General features: G+C 48.4%; 5 protein-coding genes across 5 annotated transcripts; 3 read left to right on the top strand and 2 right to left on the bottom strand.

Moving 5' to 3' along the window:
* Positions 1–928: 928 nt before the first annotated feature.
* On the bottom strand, positions 929–3,445 carry HOO65_010271 (Choline transporter-like protein ctl1; the record flags this gene model as incomplete). Its single annotated transcript, XM_071005472.1, has 2 exons — positions 929–3,261; positions 3,433–3,445. The coding sequence occupies 2 exons, from the start codon at positions 3,443–3,445 to the stop codon at positions 929–931; spliced, it is 2,346 nt and encodes a 781-aa protein (XP_070862093.1).
* Positions 3,446–5,987: 2,542 nt separating this feature from the next.
* HOO65_010270 (Ras-related protein RABB1b) lies at positions 5,988–6,842 on the top strand (the record flags this gene model as incomplete). Its single annotated transcript, XM_070999681.1, has 1 exon — positions 5,988–6,842. One exon carries the CDS (start codon positions 5,988–5,990, stop codon positions 6,840–6,842), a length of 855 nt encoding a protein of 284 aa, XP_070862092.1.
* Positions 6,843–7,553: 711 nt separating this feature from the next.
* HOO65_010269 (Dolichyl-phosphate-mannose--protein mannosyltransferase 2) lies at positions 7,554–10,091 on the bottom strand (the record flags this gene model as incomplete). The annotated part of the gene is made up of 5 exons (XM_071005467.1): positions 7,554–8,200; positions 8,257–9,524; positions 9,592–9,636; positions 9,714–9,841; positions 9,954–10,091. The coding sequence occupies 5 exons, from the start codon at positions 10,089–10,091 to the stop codon at positions 7,554–7,556; spliced, it is 2,226 nt and encodes a 741-aa protein (XP_070862091.1).
* Positions 10,092–11,995: 1,904 nt separating this feature from the next.
* On the top strand, positions 11,996–14,587 carry HOO65_010268 (CHY zinc finger domain protein; the record flags this gene model as incomplete). The annotated part of the gene is made up of 3 exons (XM_071005453.1): positions 11,996–12,854; positions 13,074–13,108; positions 13,283–14,587. The coding sequence occupies 3 exons, from the start codon at positions 11,996–11,998 to the stop codon at positions 14,585–14,587; spliced, it is 2,199 nt and encodes a 732-aa protein (XP_070862090.1).
* A 2,191-nt stretch (positions 14,588–16,778) lies between these two features.
* Positions 16,779–18,312, top strand: HOO65_010267 (Mannan polymerase II complex ANP1 subunit; the record flags this gene model as incomplete). Its single annotated transcript, XM_071005772.1, has 5 exons — positions 16,779–16,951; positions 17,064–17,695; positions 17,767–17,814; positions 17,883–17,963; positions 18,029–18,312. The coding sequence occupies 5 exons, from the start codon at positions 16,779–16,781 to the stop codon at positions 18,310–18,312; spliced, it is 1,218 nt and encodes a 405-aa protein (XP_070862089.1).
* Between the last annotated feature and the right edge of the window lie 567 nt (positions 18,313–18,879).

Below are 18,879 nucleotides of genomic sequence, written 5' to 3'. Positions count from 1 at the left end.
TCTCGCCTTCTATGACATGTTTCTCAACGTCCTGCGCAGGAACGGCTCCCTTTTATACGTCTTAGCTCTGGTCATGCATACTTAATTAGGAATAGGCCTGTTTCCAGCCCAGGCTACCCTTTGTTGCATAGCCTTAAATGTCTAGTTCTCGCGTTCTCAGTTTAGTTGCCCAGACTGTATTAGATCCAGCTTCATAAGAGCAAGACGAATCATGTTGTGGCTGAGTCTGGCTAATCAATCACGCATGAACAACTGACCATGTCTTTTGCCTAGGTACATTTACACTGACCCTAACACCAAACCCTTACCCCGCCTCGTTTTCTTGAACCTTGGTTCAACAGCAATGATGTCATGTCAATTTAAAGAGACAAGCTCATCAAAGGCTTGTTGAGTGAAAAATTAGGCAGAGGAAATCGACCCGTGTGCACACTGCGAAGACGTCCTCGAAGCTTATACATGTTGTTTTGAATGCGAAATACATATGTTTTCAACGTCTTTCATCATAGGGAGCAGCAAGATGATAGAAGGGACGATGCCCAATGGAACAAGGCATAAAAACATAGTCATTTTTCTTCCCCTCTCAGGCCCTTTGATTCTTCTATCGATATGTGCTTGCATTTATGCAGATAAATCGTGTGTTATTTAAAGTAAAAAAGCATAAAATGTTGTGCATAGTTGTATGAGAAGAGAATATTGCAGAGCTACTAGGAAGCCCAAGCCACGAAAGCCCATGTATATGAAATAAACCAAAGGTCATGAACCCCAATCCAGTCTGCTGGATGGAGAGGAGAAAGAGAAACACGACGCATGCATTCTATAGACATGATGGAGAATAAGATATAAAGAGCGCGGGGTGATAGATACAAGGACAGGAACAAAGGAAGTAAAAAGTTCACATGTGCTATTGCCAATTTCGGTCTCTCTGTGCTCATGCGTACGCTTCGCCATCTGCTCGTCTGCGACCACCAAGCAGGTATGCCGCCTCCATGCAGTACGCACCAACTCCATTTTGCATGCGCCTTTCGCTGCCATAACACACTACAACTGCGTCCATGATGTTGCCCAAGACACTTTCCATTGAACCCATAACAGAGTACCCAATGAAGCTAGCTACCAGGCCAACAGTGTATGCATACAGCGAGCCACGAATGACACCAGAGCCATCGGGCTTCTCGATTGCTAGTTGCCTTGAAGTTACAACCCATCCCGCAAAGCCCATGGCGACAGCCATAACGAAACGCGAGGCATAGAGAAGCATCTTGGCCAGGCGGTACGGCACAAGACCGCTGTGCCTAGGGTCGTCGGTGGGTGTGTTGAAGACACGAGGTGTCAGTGTTGCCGTAGGTGTCTGGGGACCCAAAAACTCCATTGAGGATAAGCCGCGGGCTGAGGTCGTCAGGTTTTGCGAGTGGATGCCAGCATAGGTGACTGTAAGCGGGTTGGTCAAGGCGACCACTGATGTAGGCATAATCATATTGGCAATACGCTGGATAACAAAAGACATGCGAGCGGGGAGAAAGAGAATGGGCATTCGAATCATGCGGGCTAGGAGAGTTGCCTGACTTATGGTACCGAATATTGTGGTGAAAGCATGGTTTATTGCGGCCTTGACCACCTCTTGCGATGGCGTCATAGGAATGGCGTTGCGATGGAAATACCACTGTGACACGGTGGCAGCCGAAGTTGCCCGGTGCACCTCGTTGATGACGGATACTGTCCACATGTACATGAAGATAAACCACGCGCCTAGCCACCATGTAGACCCCTCGATGATCCACTGCGCCTTGGTTGTAGACATGTGGCCATCAAGAAAGATGCGGGTGAACATGGTTAGCCAGAGCCACGTCCAAACCACAATAGCAACCAGACTGGCAAGGCCAACCGTCACAAGAGCTGAGTTAATGCGCAGAATACGTGATGAAAACTCCAGGATCTCAATAGCCTGGCGAATTGAGTGACGCCCTTTATATACACAGTAAACCCATGCTGCGGCCGCAGCTAGGGGCACTGCGGATGCCCAGCGCATGGCTCTTTCTTGCGCCCCACCGCGGGCGTGAAAGCTCGCGATAAACGGATACATAAAAAACGATACCGACATCATAGGCATTCCTACCATGATTAGTATCACCATAGGCCGAACGAACGACTGCAGCGCCGCAAGCCAGATCAGTGCTACCATAATAGCGACTACAGTGTCGACACCAAGCATGTACATGGAGCCTTCAAGGGTAGTGTAGATCGTGTCGCCAATAGGATGTGAGCTATCGGGAGTGGAGGTATGTAGCCACACTAGGAAATATGTGGAAAGCATGCTAGCAAGCATTATCAGGTAGAGCCAGGCAAAGAACGAGTCATGTCTGAAGAGCTCCGGTTCGGTAGGTGAGGATAAAACAACAACGTCCTGGATGCGAGATTCGTCGATCTCCGATTCGCCAAAAATCGGCTGTTGTCGGAATGCAGCATGGTTATGCGGTTCTCGTCCATGTGCATCGTTGAATACCTGGAATGGCGCTGGGCTGCTATCAAGGAGATCATCCCCATCTCCCATTAAAGATGCAGGGGGGTCATCATCGTGTATGAGTTCAGAGTCGAGTCCCACCGTAACCATCCCACCCTTTGAAGATGGCGCTTCGGTATCCGAAGTCCTGTGTTCCGATTCTTCGTCAATAGCGCCGTGTTGCTTCGTTTGCTGTGGTAATGTATTCCGGCGGTTTCCGTGCCAGCTGCTCCTGAGTCCTTTGGGGAAGGAGCTTTGGAATGCGGGGGCTGGTTCACTTGACTCGTTGTTTTCGTCCGCAAAAGAGGAGTAGCCGCCCCGACTGTGGTCCAGCGATATGTTGCTGGTTTCACCTTCAGAGCCCATACTCTCGGCGAGTTTGCTGGCGGCAGCCACCCTTCTAGAACGCTGAAGAGCATATAGATCGGCAGCGTCACGGCCTCGGTCATCATCGTCGTCGTCATCGTCCTCTTCTCGAAAGTCGTTGTAGTGGCTGTGAAAAAGGGGCGCTTCTTGCTGTTGCGCTAAGCGGGAACCAAAGGCAAGAGGCCCAAAACGGGAGCTAGCGGCATTTCCTCCTGTTTGTTGATATGGGGCTCCGGTGGTGCGATACGGAGAAAGAAACGCACGGCTATTCGTAGAGGGTCGCGAGGGCGGTTGCCCAACATCGGCACCAGGGCGTGACGACGGCCCAGCCTCAGCGTTTGCTTGGCCGACAAAAGTCGAGGCCTTTATTTGGCTTTGAGCCAGGAATTTAGATGCATCTATATCTCGGACGGTTAGCAAAAGCCTTACGGAAAAGATGGTTGCAGTAGCTAGATGGGCTGGGTAGCAACCATAAATAGCCAAGCTTATTGGTCACGTTATGGATGTAGGGAGTCTCGATTTTGGTCTTTGTGTTTTGGTACGTGCAGACAGGCTCATCGATGACGTACATTCTGAAAACATCGTGGGATTTTCAAAAGTAAAATTCCCTGTCGCAGTTTCTGCCCCAGTTTCTATTTTGGTAGAGTCTAATTATTGCTGAGAGCAGATTCAGACACCCAGCAAAGTGAATAAGGTCGCTGGGGAGTTGTAGAATGTAGGTATGGGAGAAGAAATTCACTCGCTTCGGTCGTCCTGATAAAACCCTTTCTTACGAGTCCTAGTCTGCATGCGACCAGCCAGAAATAAAACGAAACAGAACAGGGTCAACCAAGGCGAAGACAAGAGCGAAAGCAAGTAGTGGAAGGACCAGGGTTTGGTGAGAATAATATGAGCCAGAGACAGGGCCAGACCCAAGGGAGAGAAAGAGAAAAGCTGAGGAAGTAAGAGATTAATGGGGGAGTGACTATCACAAGCTTGCACCAGATAGTGAATAAGTTATGCAGAGGAAGGATTATGACGCTTTGCAGCCGCCTAGAGTATGATGCAGAAAAAGTTTGTGTTAGATATAGCGAGTAGATTTCTGAGCAGAAACGTCGTACAGCTTAGGGACTATTTCTGTTTGTATTTGCTGGCCTCTGGCCTGGAGAGTCTCACGTCCTATTCTCTGTTATTGCGCAAACGATGTTGATATGATGCTAGCTAGGAGCATGTGAGTTAATACAGTACTAGTATCAGCGTACTAGAACAAGGCGGTAAGTATCCCAGGCTCTCGAGACCAAGCGCTTGATTGGACGGCAAAATGTATGACGAATGATAGGATGATAGAAGGCGGGCCTAGAAGATAAGTTGGTCAAGGATGACGAGAGGCTTGAAACTAGGATACCGAATGGACGGACGAGGATTCGGCTTCGAGGCTTAATCGACAGAAGTTTGGAGAGGAGTTGAGTGCATGATCTTGAGATGAAGAGAGAGGAAGAAGTTAGGAAAGAGATAAGGGGAAAAAAAACACTATACGTCTGTAGGCTGAGGACCCTAAAGGCAAGGCAAGGCAAGGACACACTAAGGCCTATTTAGAGATGCAAACAGCTGAGCTGAGTACAACTACTACAAAGCAAAGAAGAGAAAGGCTAGTAGGAAATGAGAAATAGAGACTCAGGGCTTCACTTCACGTAGCGCGCAGAGGAAAATAAAGTAGGCGCTGTATCATGCAAGGCTTGGTAAAAGGCAAAAAGTTTCAAAGACAAGCCAAACAACCAGGAGTAGGAGTAGGCTACCGTAAGATAAACTCCAAACATGTACATGAAATATGAGACAGACCCGACTTGTCTCTTGATGTGTTGTATTTGGCCTAGTCTTCGCTGGTCTAGAAGGATGTTGAGCAGGCTTATCATAATCGCTGATAAGGCACAAGAGGTGTTCTGCCGGGAAGTTACAGCAGTTCTGCCTAGAAAATGCCAGTACTAGGGGCTATAGTATGGATGACAGGAGCATGCGCTTGGCTAGAAGTGTTGTGACTTTCTGTGCACTTCTACATACTTCCGCGCCGCCTTATTTTGTGGTAGTTGCCCCCCATGTACTGTGTGTTTGAGGCTGCTTTGCTCATCTTGTCTGTTGCTCCTTCTAGAAATGCCACCACCTCACGCACCACCTGTCAGTATCCACTCCCATATAAAATACAGCCGCCTCCTTATTGCAGCAACCCCCCAAGCTTTGTTCACCGCCTTCGTAGCTTTATGTCTAGCATTATTATGGCCTGCTAGCCTGCTTTACTGCCTTACCGCTTCGCCTTCATCATGTGCCTCTGTCACTCCACGATTCTTTACTAAGCCGACCCTCAACGTCATCCCTTGCTGTCCTTGCAATCCTCCATAGGATTCTTGTTCATTCTTTTTCATTCTTGGTTTTCTCTTGACTACAGTGTCATCATTCGACCACTAAAAGCTAGCCAACCAGCCAGCCAGCCAGCCAGCCAGCCCTTGCTGCATTGTTATCTCATAGATTTGCCAGCTTGCTCTACTTTCTCTCGCTTTTTCTTCTTTGTTAGCCCATAGGTCTACAAATCCTTCTTTCCTTCTTCATTCTAAAAAAACTGCGGATCTGCAATCCTTTCTTTCTCTGTTGCATCTATCTGCATTGTCCTGTACTCTCGCTTCAGCTCCCACTTAGCCATTGCATCTGCAGCTACATAATAGGAACACCATACCGAATCCAAGCCCCGAGAACTACATGGAAAGTTTTCTATCGCAGTTCCTATCGTCACATTGCTGCTACTATCGGTCCTCTTTCTTTGCCTAATTTGCCTCGTCGTTTTCTCATTTCTCCCATCACCAAGCTAGCTAGTAGCTGTGCTCATCCAGCCGTGGCTTAGCTATCCAACTTAGCACTCAGTCGCCGCTCCGTTCTGTTTTCTCCGAAAACAAAAGCTCCTCTCTTAGTTCTTCCTCCGACTGTTTCTCCCCTCGTGCGTGGGAGCTTTTGGGGCTTATCGCCATTCTCGTCATCATATAAATTGACGAAACTTGAGCCTGATTTTTCCCAATACATACTCTTTTGTCAACCGTCCCTTTGTTCGCATACTACGACATCCACGTTTCTAGCTTGTCCAATAACAAACCCGCTCACGATGGCCTCCGCTCCAACATGGGACTATATCGCCAAGCTAGTCTGTATAGGCGACTCGGGCTGCGGAAAGTCGAGCTTGACCATTCGCTTGTGTGAAGGTCGGTTTTCTGCCCATCACGATGTCACCATCGGCGTCGAATTCGGCTCGCGCATCGTCCCTGTTGGGCCTCCCCATAGCGATACTTATGCGCCACCCTCGCTAGCCCAAGGTTCTCAGGATAACACTACATCTTCATCGCCCCTATCTTCGTCAGCCACAACACCACCGCCCGCGTCAACAGCAACCGGTCTACCTCCACCACCGCGAAAACCCAAGACTAACTCGAAAGATGCTAGAGAGCTACCATCGCAACAAAAACACATGAAGCTCTCGCTTTGGGATACTGCCGGTCAGGAAACCTACAAATCAGTCACACGCTCTTACTTTCGTGGTGCCTCTGGCGCTTTGCTCGTCTTCGATCTTACTCGCAAACAAACATTCGACCATGTGACCGACTGGCTTGCCGACCTGCGTCAAATCGCGGAGCCCGACATCGTTGTTGTCCTCGTAGGAAACAAGGCAGACCTTACCGTTGAAGAAGGGGGCAATGGCAACGGCAAGCGTGAAGTCACACGTGCTGAAGCCGAAGCATGGGCCCGCGCGAACGATATCTTGGAATATGTCGAGACGAGCGCCAAGAGCGGCGAAAATGTCGAGAGCGCGTTCATGCATGTAGCTGAGCAAATACATATGAATATTCAGGCAGGGAAATACGACTTGAACGACCGCAGGTCCGGCGTCAAGGGCCATGCTAGTGCTACTGGGCAGCGCCTGGCGATAACAGCGGACCAGGCAGTCAAGCGAGGCTGCTGCTGACACGCCTTTGCCTGCTAGCCTCTTAGCAAAGCATAACTTTTCATTTCTTCTTTTCTCGACTCTGGTCTTAAAAAGCCTTGGTTGATTATTGATTACATTGTGCTTTGATTCCCTTAGAGTTGCTTCTTGCTTTACGGTTGTTTTGATACCTCTTAATATTATACCCGCCGCATCTAGCACTAGTCTAGATGTGAGGACTCATCACTGATTTCACTTTCTCGCAGCCTATACTCGCCAACTCAATACGCATTGCTCCACTACCCCGGATGATTTCTCAGCTATGTTGCATGAATCTCCATTACCCATTTCTAGGGTAGCTATGCTCGTGCTTGCCACAGCATTGAGCACGTACATAATCGCAGCATGGTTCACATGTTTTTTTTGTTCATCCCTGTGCCGCACGTCACATGTTGCAACTTTATTTTATATACACCATGAAGAAAAGCCCATGATGACGTAGAAACAGAATACAAAGAGCCAACTGAACCAAGAATACAAAAAATATTTATTGAACAAGTTTACAGCCAAGACACCCCCGACTGTTTATAGGTCTAGTGAAATACGCAAAGAAAATATTTGAGGCGGAAGAGATGACCGGCAACAGAACACTAAACGATGTCCCACTTCTAGCCTCGAATTAAAAGCCATGTGTTCTACGGACACATGCACAAACACACACATGTCAAGCACATTTGTTGCCTAGACATTATTTTAAGCATCCGTCATCTTCCAGCGAGAGAACCACCGAAGATAGTTATAGTCTCGGTTGGGACCCGTCATACCCCAGCAGAAGGGTATGAAGTAAATGTACAGGCCGATCGTAGCAATGTAGAGCGTGCCAAATACCAGAGTCTTGATGACCTTGTTCTGACTAGCAAATAGCCAATCAATCACAAAGCCAAAAGAAAGAATGGCAAAGTACAGTGCGGGGTAGTAATGGTGGACATAGGTCACACGCGCCATGACGACAAAGGGCAGATAGTGAAGAACCCAGCCAATGATAGGGTAGATACCAGAGTAGTGGATCTTGTCAATATCCTCTTGTGCAAGCTCCCTATAGCCACGCTGCCACCGGATCAAGTACCAAGCGACGACCAGGCCGACAACACCTAGAGATGCAGTCGAGCCCCAGTAGATCAGGGGGTTACCCAGCAAAAAGTATTTGACGGTCTTGTCGTCCCAGCTGCACATGCGAAGGCCGACATGAAGAATAGGCCACTCCCACCACTGAGAAGCCAAATCATCTTGCTTGTCAGGGTCAGGAACCAGAGCGTTATTGGAGGTCATCATGGCAACGTTGAGGTGGATAAAGTCGTGGAAGAAGGGCGAAGTGTAGACGGCGGGATCACTGGGAGGCACTGTAGTAACAGGTAAGCATATGATGTCAAGTTAAAAAAAAGCATAGAATACTTACGCTTATCGTTGGTGTGAGCCTCAACATTCCAGTGAGTGTAAGTATCCTTGGGGTTGTTGGTTTTAGTGCAAGTAACCTCAATCTGCTTGAAGCCCCACTGCGGCAGATTAACAGTGCCAGCACGGAGGTAACACCCCATAACGGGATGTCTAAGACGAAAGGCAGTAGTCAGAGTGCGAACTTTGCTGCGATCGCGAGAGGCAACATCGCTAACGACCTCAATCTGCCAGTGGTCCTTGGCGTCGCCAACAGTGATGTTTCCGTAGCTCGAAACCTCCTTGTCGCCCTTGGTGATAGGAGCAGCAATATCATGAGAGTGTAGGTTACGGCCTGTCTGGGCATGAATCAAACGGATGACGCTTTTGTCCGAGATGAAACGGGGTTCCTCATCCTCGCTATATTCGACATCACCACGGTTAGGGTAAATTAGCCAGTCGTTGTTGGTGTCTTTATGGTGGTAGCAGGTAACCTGCTGCTGTTTGGAACCCTCGGGGTAGGTCTGTATGTGAGAGTGGAGCAGGCCACCGCCATATCCCATGTTCTTGATGGTAACGCGGGAGCCATAGGCAAGTTCCAGGGGGCTTCCCTTTCCAACAGAAGTACCCTTGAGGTTAGCCTGGAAGAGAGAGCTCATCTGAGCATCACCAGGACCAGAGTTGCTCAGAATAGCAAAGTGTAGGGCGAACGAGAGCAGGTAAATTAGGAACGGGACAATGATGAGGCCAATGATTCGAGCAGAAAGATGGGCCCCAAGCACATGGGCTGGCATTCTGTGGTTACCAAACTTGTTCCACAAATCCTCAATGGTGTACAAACCAACCATAGAGGTAACAAAAAGACCAACCAGTTTTACACTGCAAACGCATCCAATGCTCACGCCAGTGAGGAAAAGCCAGAGGAACCATTCAGGCTCAAAACTGCGGTGGCGCTGATTGTGGAACTTGGCCCAGCAAAGAACAGTTGCCACAGTTCCGCAAAGCAGCATAGAGTCAAGCAGGATGAAACGGCTAATGGTGGTGTACGAGTTTTCGCAAAGAACCATCAGGGAGATGAGCCAGACGGTGGGACGTTTGAAGTGGAGTTCGCGAGCAGTCCAGTACGCCATTGGGACACAGACAATACCGAAAGCAGCATTAAAGGCGCGCATGAATGTATAGTTGAGTTCTTCGGGATACTTTTCGCCAGACTTGAACTCGAAGGTACCGTTGTAGCCTGCAAGGACGCCAGACAAACCAACAAGCATCTTGCCAAGAGGGGGGTGGACATCGCTAAAAAAGAAAATAGCAGCGTCAGTTTATCGTTCGTGGTTATTAGCGGGCGGAGCAGAAAACATACAAGTAGTACTCGTTCTTGATATAATAGGAACCGAACTTGCCAAAGCTACAGAAAAACATCAACCGTTAGCAGTTTTCCCGGCGGTCACGATGCCAAAAAAAAAAAGATCTAGAATGACTTACTGAGCTTCATCCCAAGTGACGATATCGCTGAGGCCGATCTTGTACAAGCGGGTAAAGCAGGCCAGGGCGAAAAGAATAGTCGGGCCCCAAATCCACTCCCATTGAAAGAGAACATCAAGGCCAGACTTCTAAAAGAGACCAAAACGTCGTTAGAATCATAATACATCGCCATGACAGCCTTCAAATAGCTATGATGCATGGACCGTAGTACGGCTGGTCCATACGACCGGCATACTATACCTTTGGGGCAAGCTTCTTCTTGTCATCAACAATGGGAGCGCTAGGAATCTCAGTCTGGGAGCCGGACTGAGCTGTTCTCCTTCTGAGACCCTCAGCCAAGTCGGCACCTGACGCCACGGCAGCTTTTTGGCTAGCCATGACGAGTGTAGACAGTTAACGCGATGTGTAGCGCGTTGGGTAGAACAAGACCAAAGAAGTTAATTTGTGATTTAAAAGAGGCTCGAAGCAGATTGATCGGTCCGGCCAGAGAAGAGGGCGAGTGAAATGAAAGAACGACCAACGGTCTCGACAAGACGATGAAGAGAGTCGGAAGGGTAGCGAGTTGTCAAGGGCAATATCAAACTCTAGGAACGAACAAGGGCGGAGCGTTGGAAAGGAGATAAAAGAGGATAGGATAGGAGGAAGAAGAAAACGCGGCTGAAGTTCTTAGTTCGATTGCTGTTCAGCTTACGAGACACCGGCCACGCACCAAAGAACAGGTGTCTACAAAAAAAGACGGCACCAAAATCCCGAGCTACAGGACGGGGGAAGGGCTAAAAAAAAAAAAAAAGACCAACAAAAAGGGCAAATTGAGCGAATGATTCGAGGGATGGAAAGCTGCTGTCAGGCAATTGATTGAGTCTTTAGCTGAATATAAAGCTGTTTGTTGGACCGATCAGAGCAGTAGAGCAAGAGAGCAAGAGAGCACCCTACAAATGCTCGTGTTGCTAGATATAGTGGGGTTTAGAGCTGACAGCCCGTATCTATACCTAGCCCAGCCCTGTATAGCGCTATACAGTAATGTGAACAGCTTAGTAGCTTGCTAGGAAGGGAGCTACGGTCGCCCAATTAGTAGGCCTAAAACAGCCCAGCAGCCACTCGCCCAAAGCAACAACGATAAACATCTTTTACCACAGTTGCATTGCACTAGCCAAGGAGAGACTGGTTTTCTAAGGCTTTAGCTGTAGGACTCACTGTAGTTTACTGTAGTACATACAGTATACAGTTAGGAGATGCCACCTAAGCTGTGACCCTTGTCGTTGCATATGCCAGTACAGACTAGGGGGAAGATTCAAGCCAGGGGGTGATTTCGTCTGCTATGACAGCCTTGTGGCCTCGTGGCCTTGTGGAGATTGCTTTTCTCGAGTTTCCATGTAGCTAACCCTAACATCAGAATTATGTTTGCTTAGCCACAGACCAGCTGCCCTCGGGTCGCATGGCACCTGGCAAGCGGATTCACGGATCGACCAAAATGTTCTGTGCTTCTGGGCCTACACTCCCCTGCCTAATAGGCCCCAATTGACGTAAACAGAGACCTTCCCTGCTCAGCATGTGAATACTCTGGGAATGTCAAGCCTGGAAACCCTTCGTTTCCCCCATTGTTTGTCTTGGCTAGCCTTCGGCTCATCGAGTTAGAAAGAGCCCGTGATAGTACGAGCTTCGTCCTGATATTCAAGTTGCGTTGTGTATTATATACCAAGCAACAGCCTACCAAAGCCGCATCACATTACATCATACCTATAATAGAACGTCTCATCTGTGCTCTGCTTTCTGTGTCTTGATTGATTTTTTTTTTTTTTTTTCTTTTTTTCCTTTTCCGCATCCAAACACACCTTGCCTTTCTTATTCATTTCGAGCCTGTCTTCAAATTCACGCAGCACTATCCCACGAAGTCTCCCGGTCGCTTCTCGCCACCTACTTCCCGTCATCAAAAATCTCTGACCTAGTCTTATATATTGTACATGCATACGCCTTTCTGCCTTTCTGCTGCTTTCTTTTCTTCCTAGCCCTCTTTGCATTTCTTTCACCCTTAATTTTGTCGTTACATGCTCACGCCCACCGTCTTTGATCGTGTCCTCAGCCTTGTACTAAGGTCTTGTGTGTGCATTTTCTTGTCGCAAACGTTATCTAAGCCGATCTTCTGCTAGCTCGCCACAAAGGCAGTATCGCTTCCTATTATTATATCTGGGCTGGCCCTCTAACTCAATAGTAGCTTGGCCTTTGACCTCGAGCGCTCTTAATCTCTAACCAACTCCAAAACAGTGCCTGATCCGTCATGCAAAATGGCGTCTCTAGTGTCTGAATTTATCATCAACCCTGTCCTAAGACAAGCCCGTCGCTTTTCTGAGATTTCTCGTCCATCAGTTGTCGACCTTTCCGGTGGCGAAAATGAGTTTCCCCAAAAAGATGTGGGATCGTCTCTAGACCCTTCCGCAAAAGATTTCCCGGAGTCTGCTATTGATAGTGCTACGCTCTCCGATGACTTCCCGACCTCAGACTTCATGTCAACAAGCAACGTTTCTCCAAGTCTTCCGCCCCATGTTGATCCACACACCAACCGGCAGCCGATGTCTTTGCTGTCAGCACATATTGATGGCTTGAACCAAAGTCAGGAAGCCCGGGCCCTGGAGGATATGTCACAGTCGTCTTCCAGATCTGCTTCTCCACAGCTCTTTGTTCCCCTGGACGCTCAGGGAGTTTGTGAGCTTGAGGAAAGGGAACTCCCTGACGACGATGGAATGACAGACATGCGTGCGCGCATCCGTAGTATTCAGAACATGGATGTATCTACTCAAGAAAAGGGCAGGCTATTGCATCACACTCTCATGAAAAGCCATCTTGCTTTCAAGGCATGTCAGTCTAGGCAGTTTGCCTCTGATATCCCAGACAGCACGCAGACATGGCAGATTCAGAAAAACCTGGCTGTCGGGTCTCCTTTGTCTGTTGGCCCGCTTTCTACTTCGCTGGCGAGTCTCAAGTTCTGGAACCACGAAGACGAAGCCGAGACCTTTACTCTGACCGAGCAAGACATTACACCCACCTTCTATACCCCTTCAAACTCAGATGAGCCATACATCGGTTGCAAGCACTATCGTCGCAACGTCAAGCTGCAGTGCTCTACCTGCAGCAAATGGTACACATGTAGGTTGTGTCATGATCATAACGAAGATCACGAACTGAAACGACGAGAAACGAAAAACATGCTTTGTATGTCCTGCGCCTGTCCGCAGAGGGCTTCCGATACCTGCGTCAACTGCGGCACTTCTGCTGCAAGTTACTACTGCAACATCTGCAAACTCTGGGAAGACCGCGCAACTAAGCCCATATATCATTGTAATGACTGTGGAATTTGCCGCAAAGGTCACGGGCTGGGCAAAGACTTTTTCCATTGCAAGGTTTGTTTTTCTTCGCCGCTTCCAAGCACTGACTGTTTTTTTTCTTATGCCCGGTTTCTCTTCTACCATCTCCGCTTGGTGTCTTCTATCTATGCACCCTCCCGTGCAACTATATGCTAACACTCATATTCGTGTCTCCAGACTTGCAGTGCGTGCATTAGCACCTCAATCCAGTACTCACACAAGTGCATCGAGCGTGCAACAGATTGCAATTGCCCCATTTGCGAGGACTACCTCTTCACGTCTCGCAAGGCTGTTGTTTTCATGGAATGTGGTCATAGCATTCACAGAAGTTGTCATGATAAGTATCTTGCTACTGGAAGCTACAAGTGTCCGCTCTGTAGCAAAGCCATAATCAACACAGAGGCTCTGTTCCGGTCTATCGACCTTGCCATTCAAAATCAACCCATGCCTGAGGAATACTCCAACACCCGTGCTTTAGTATTTTGCCATCAGTGCACGACCCGGACCACAGTTCCGTTCCACTGGTTAGCACTCAAGTGCGGACTCTGTGACTCGTTTAACACAACTCACCTCGAAACCGTTAGTCCCCCTACTGGTGTTCAGGGATCTACAGAACCAATAGTAGCAGCACCACTAGCTAGCATTGACGGCGTAGGGGGAGCAGCTGAAACAATGCTTGAGTCGGCCTCGGCTTCTAGTGCTGGCCAACAGGCGGACACGAGCAGCCAGGTAACAGCGGATGATAACTCTGGTATATTAGCGCAGCCGGAAACACCAAATATCCAAGTAGCGCTTGTTCAACAGGCTATGACCGCGCGTACAGCAGCCATGAGATCCATGGAAGACCCCGTCTCCCCATCACAGTGCGAAGAGATCCTTCTCGAAAATCAAACCGGACCGGAACAGCCAGAGCAAACTATCCCAATAGCCGGGCCGTCTTTAGAAGCACCTATCCGAGAGCTTAATGCTGACAGTGTTGAGCGGTTTCTGCAGCAGTTTGACCAGGACTTGGACCAGGATATTCTGCACTTGTGGGACAATGACAATGGTAATGAAGTCACTGGCTCGAACGAAGGCTCTGCAATAGGCGTCGGGGCCATAACGCGCAACGCACTGAGTACTCTGCAACAAGCTATCCACAGCAACTTGCTCGATAACAACGACGTCGCTAGTGTGGCAAGCATGACCAGAAACGCGTTGAATACGTTCCAACAGGCCCTACAAAGCAGGCTTGACAACAATCTAGACCATGAGCTGGAAAGCGCTGGGAACGATGAAAGTCTGAGAAGAAACACATTGGCCCTGTTGCATCATGCACTCCATGGTAATGTGGTCGATAGTGATGACGACGCCGATGGGGAAGTTTTGGTGTCGGACCAAAGAGAACCTGGCGAGGGAGATTCGGACTGTGACGAAAGCGCAGAAGATAGTGAGGACGACGCTAGTAGCACTGCCGATTCTCTCTTTGCATATGAGGATCCCGAAGATGACTTTATCCTTCCTGGTCATCGGTAGATGGCAGGCATCCCATCCCTATCATTTTTTTCGTCAGTGTTAGCAAAACTGACACTATATTTTTCTTGGTTGCGCTCTTTATTTGTTCCAGAGGAGGCTATACACAGACTGTATCTTTACAATGTGCCTCGGTGTTTAAGGTGCCGAATGAATCCATTGTGTTTGCTAGTTTGGGGCTTGGATGAGGGGCTTTGCTGCAGTTTGAAGGTTTGAAGGAGCGGCATTTTCTAGGGGTTTTAGGTTGGCTGCTCCAGCACATAGGGAGGAGTAATATATGCAGTCTACGACAATCAAGGGAAAAAAGCGAACATTGACCCTAAATAGAGCGCTATCTACAGTGGAGGAAGGGGAGCGGGTATATCCTGTATTTTGCGTGTACGCTCGGGATTCTTGCCATCCTGAAAGACTACCATCCCAGGTCGACATTTATCTCCTACGGGCAGCCATCTGTTGCTCAACAGCGTACTTTTCTTCTCTCAATTCCTTGATAACATTCTTGGTGTGAGGCAAGCGGTTAGTTGAAGACTGGCTTGGCGGAACATCCAGTTCAGTGATTTGATACGTACAGCTAGCGCTTCTGGGTTGACGCCATTCTCAATCATCGATATGCAAATGGATAGGCCACGTCTATCAAGCTGGCAGTTCTTGATAATAGGGGAAAAGAGACGGTCAGTTTCAAGTCTAGGGCAAACCTCGGTCATAGGACACTTGGGGTCTGGCATTATTCGTGATGTGGTAGTAGGTGGGTTCCAACGCACCAGAATAGTTGAGATCTCGTGCAAAATATCAACGGCTTGTTGTGCAGAGGCCTGCTTATCTACACGGTCATCAGATGGTGCCATTCTTGAGTTCTCTTCAGACAGCTCAGTCAATCATGATAGGTGATAAACCAACTGGCAGGGGCAATCGGCAACGCGCCTGTCTAACAACAAAGGCCAGCCAGAAACATGGGTGACTAAGCACACAAGGGTTGACTAGGGTTGTTATTTTAGATGATATGAGGGCACTTAGTCAGGGATGTATTGCAGGGTTAAAGCGCTTACGACTGACCAGCCAGTCAAGCTGCCGTAGATTGTTTCTTGTTCTGGTTGTTCTTGTTTGTCTTGTTTTCCCTGTGCGGAATTCATTTCGACATCCAAGTGGTACGTATGTGTACTTGCACAGAGCCAAATGCAAAGCCCCCTGAACAGCCAAATCTTAGTGGGTGGGACAGCTGGAGCGCTTCTCCCGCAAACGAGAATGGGTATAAGAAATCGATTTTATAGGGGAAAGAGGAGAGGCGCTGTTGTTGGCGTGCTTTTATAGGGCCCCTCGGGCGCTATCTATTGGGAGTGCGGCCGCCTGGACAAGAGCTTCTAGACTAGAGGGAACATGTCTTTGCGATGCCACATAGCACCACTGCCTTGCACTGAAGTTTGTGTTCATGCCAGGCCGGATTTAAGAGTTTCTAGACTGGCCTCGACCTGCTGCTTATTTATGTACGGAGAAAAGTTAAACCTCAGGTTCCTTGCCTTCCGCGCTTTTTCCTGTTGTTGTTGTTGTGCTCCCCTGGACTAGGTACCTGTAAATAATGCGGGTGGGGTTTTTGCTTCTGCATCCAGAGATTAATTTGCCTTGGCTGCCAAATTTGCCATTCTCCAATTTGTATTTTGTTTTTGGCTTCTGTTCAATCCAGCGAGTATCTTTATGAGCTGTTGGGCTACATAGTATTCTCTGCCGATGGCACTTTGCAACATTTCTGCCTCTTTTATTGTTATTTTGTCTTTTTAGATTCTTAGCTCGCTAGTATCTTTTTTTTTCCTTCCCTACCCTTTGGCATCCCACCAAATTGGTCTTGACCACTTTTCCCTTGAGCTTATCGTCTTCTATCTCTACAACCAAGGGGATCAGCGGATTTATCTTTCCTCTTATCTTCAAGGACTTGAAAGCCGGCGCCCAACCTAACCCTGAAGTTGAAAAGACGAACTGCGGCCATCCATATCACTTCACTTTTGCACCTAGATCTACTCTGCTCTCCTCGTGCTGACGAAATAGCCTGCGATAACCTTGTGATTGTCGCCTGGCCCCCGATCACAAGCATTTGCTCGACAACTGTCTTCGGCTGCTCCTCCAAAACCTATCCGCAGGTTGCTATATCTCGCATCTTGTGCCTCCTCCTGTCTTACCACACATATCTTCCTCATCTGCCACAATGCTGCTTCCTAAAGACGGAATCAGCTGGAAGTATGCACAGGCGAGAGTGCCTGCCGGCAAAGCATTGTTGCACTATATCAGTCGTCCCCGTTCTCTTCTTTTATTAGGTCTTGGCTGCTTCTTCATAGTAGCATGGCACGGCGTGCAGTCGTCAGCTGCCGAGATGCAGAGGTTAGTATTGCCCACTCCTCTTCCTCCGCCTGCGTCTTTTCAGGTGCATCTCTGGCCAATACCATGATGACCCCCATTTGACTAACAGCGCACGCAATTTCTGTTCTTGTAGGTTCTACTGCTGGGGCCCTGCTACTCCGCCTACCCAGATGTCCACCAACGACCAGGCCTCATGGAGCTCTCACCAGCAGACACCTGTTGTGTTCAATCACCACGCACCAATTGAAGTCAACCAAACTAGCATCATCAACATAGACCTTAATGCTATCAAATCCACTAAGCAGGCCATCGCGAACGAGGAGCGCATTCTGTTGCTAACTCCCCTGAAGGACGCCGGCCCTTACCTGGAAAAGTACTTTGAGCTGATCATCGCTCTAACATATCCCCACCATCTGATTGATTTGGGATTCCTGATATCCGACTCGACCGACGAAACACTGGCTATTCTTGCTACCGAACTGGAACGGGTTCAGTCTTCAACTGACAAGAGCATTCCTTTTCGGAGCGCTACCATTGTCCAGAAGGACTTTGGCTTTTCTCTGAGTCAGGATGTCCAGGAGCGCCATTCGTTTGAAGCCCAGGGCCCTCGCCGTATGGCCATGGGCAAAGCCCGGAACTACCTTCTGTCTGCCACTCTCAAGGCTGACCACTCATGGGTCTACTGGCGTGACGTCGATATTGTCGAGAGCTCTAAAGCCATTATTGAGGACTTTATTGCCCACGACCGGGACATTCTGGTACCCAGTACGTATTTATTTCTGTTTCTCAAATGCTCTTGTTGTAACACATTGGTATATGCTAACATGGCTGTATAGATATTTGGTTCCACCGCTACCGTGATGGCAAGGACATTGAGGGCCGCTGTAAGTTTCTATTGAGCATGTCCAGGTAATATGTGTTGAAAGGCTTGGTACTAACAAAAGTTAAAAAGTTGATTACAACTCTTGGATTGAGTCGGATACTGGACGCAAGTTATCGCTGAGTTTGGATCGTAGTGTTGTTCTTGCCGAGGGTAAGCCTTTCTATCTTCTCCTAATAAGCCATTGCGTATGAACTAACTTCCTCTTCCCACCACAGGCTACAAACAGTACAAGACTGGCCGCACCTACATGGCTAAGATGGGTGATTGGCGGAAGGACAAAGACGAGGAGATTGAGCTTGACGGCATTGGCGGTGTCAACATCCTCGTGAAGGGCGATGTCCACCGCGCGGGCATCAATTTCCCTGCATATCCATTTGAGAACCAGGCAGAGACGGAGGGCTTTGCCAAGATGGCCAAGCGTGCGGGTTATGGAGTATGGGGTCTCCCTAACTATGTCGTATGGCACATCGACACCGAAGAGAAGGCGGGCAACGCATAAGGTCTGACGTCTCGATCTTGACGGTTTGTCACCTACGTTTTTCTTTCCTTTTCTTCCCTTGACCTTTTTCTCAGTCCGATTTTCCGAGGCTGTCCCTTGTTTTTTTTTCCTTTTCGACTACTACTGTCCGCTAATGGCGGGTCTTTGTGTTCTCTTTTTACTGGGTTTGCGTTCCGTGGTACTTATTTTTTGTCCTTTCTTATTATAGAGCGCTTCTATTTCGTTTATGTACTTTTTTTTTTCTTCAGATGGATCGTCGATTTCCGTTTCTTACAATTCGCTATGGTTTTAGATGTTGATTATTCGTGCATGAGCATCTTACTCGCAGCGCTTTCAGTCTTCTAACTCCGAGTAATATAGCTGACTTTTGTTGCACTTGCTTGGACGTTGCCGGATAACTGGTGGTTTCTGGTTGTGCAAATACCCAATCTACTGTGTCTGGATTTCAACAGTCTGTAAATGGCTGCATTGTCATTCTTGATAAAGACATGGCATAGAGCAGCAATTTCACGTGGAACTAGAAGACAATCTTCATGTCGCGCCCCGTTCCCCCATTCAAACATGCAT

The sequence above is a fragment of the Ceratocystis lukuohia genome (genome assembly GCF_044167205.1).
Source record: "Ceratocystis lukuohia strain C4212 chromosome Unknown Supercontig1_pilon, whole genome shotgun sequence".
In the NCBI taxonomy this organism is placed as follows: domain Eukaryota; kingdom Fungi; phylum Ascomycota; class Sordariomycetes; order Microascales; family Ceratocystidaceae; genus Ceratocystis; species Ceratocystis lukuohia.
This window is presented reverse-complemented; position numbering and strand designations above follow the sequence as displayed.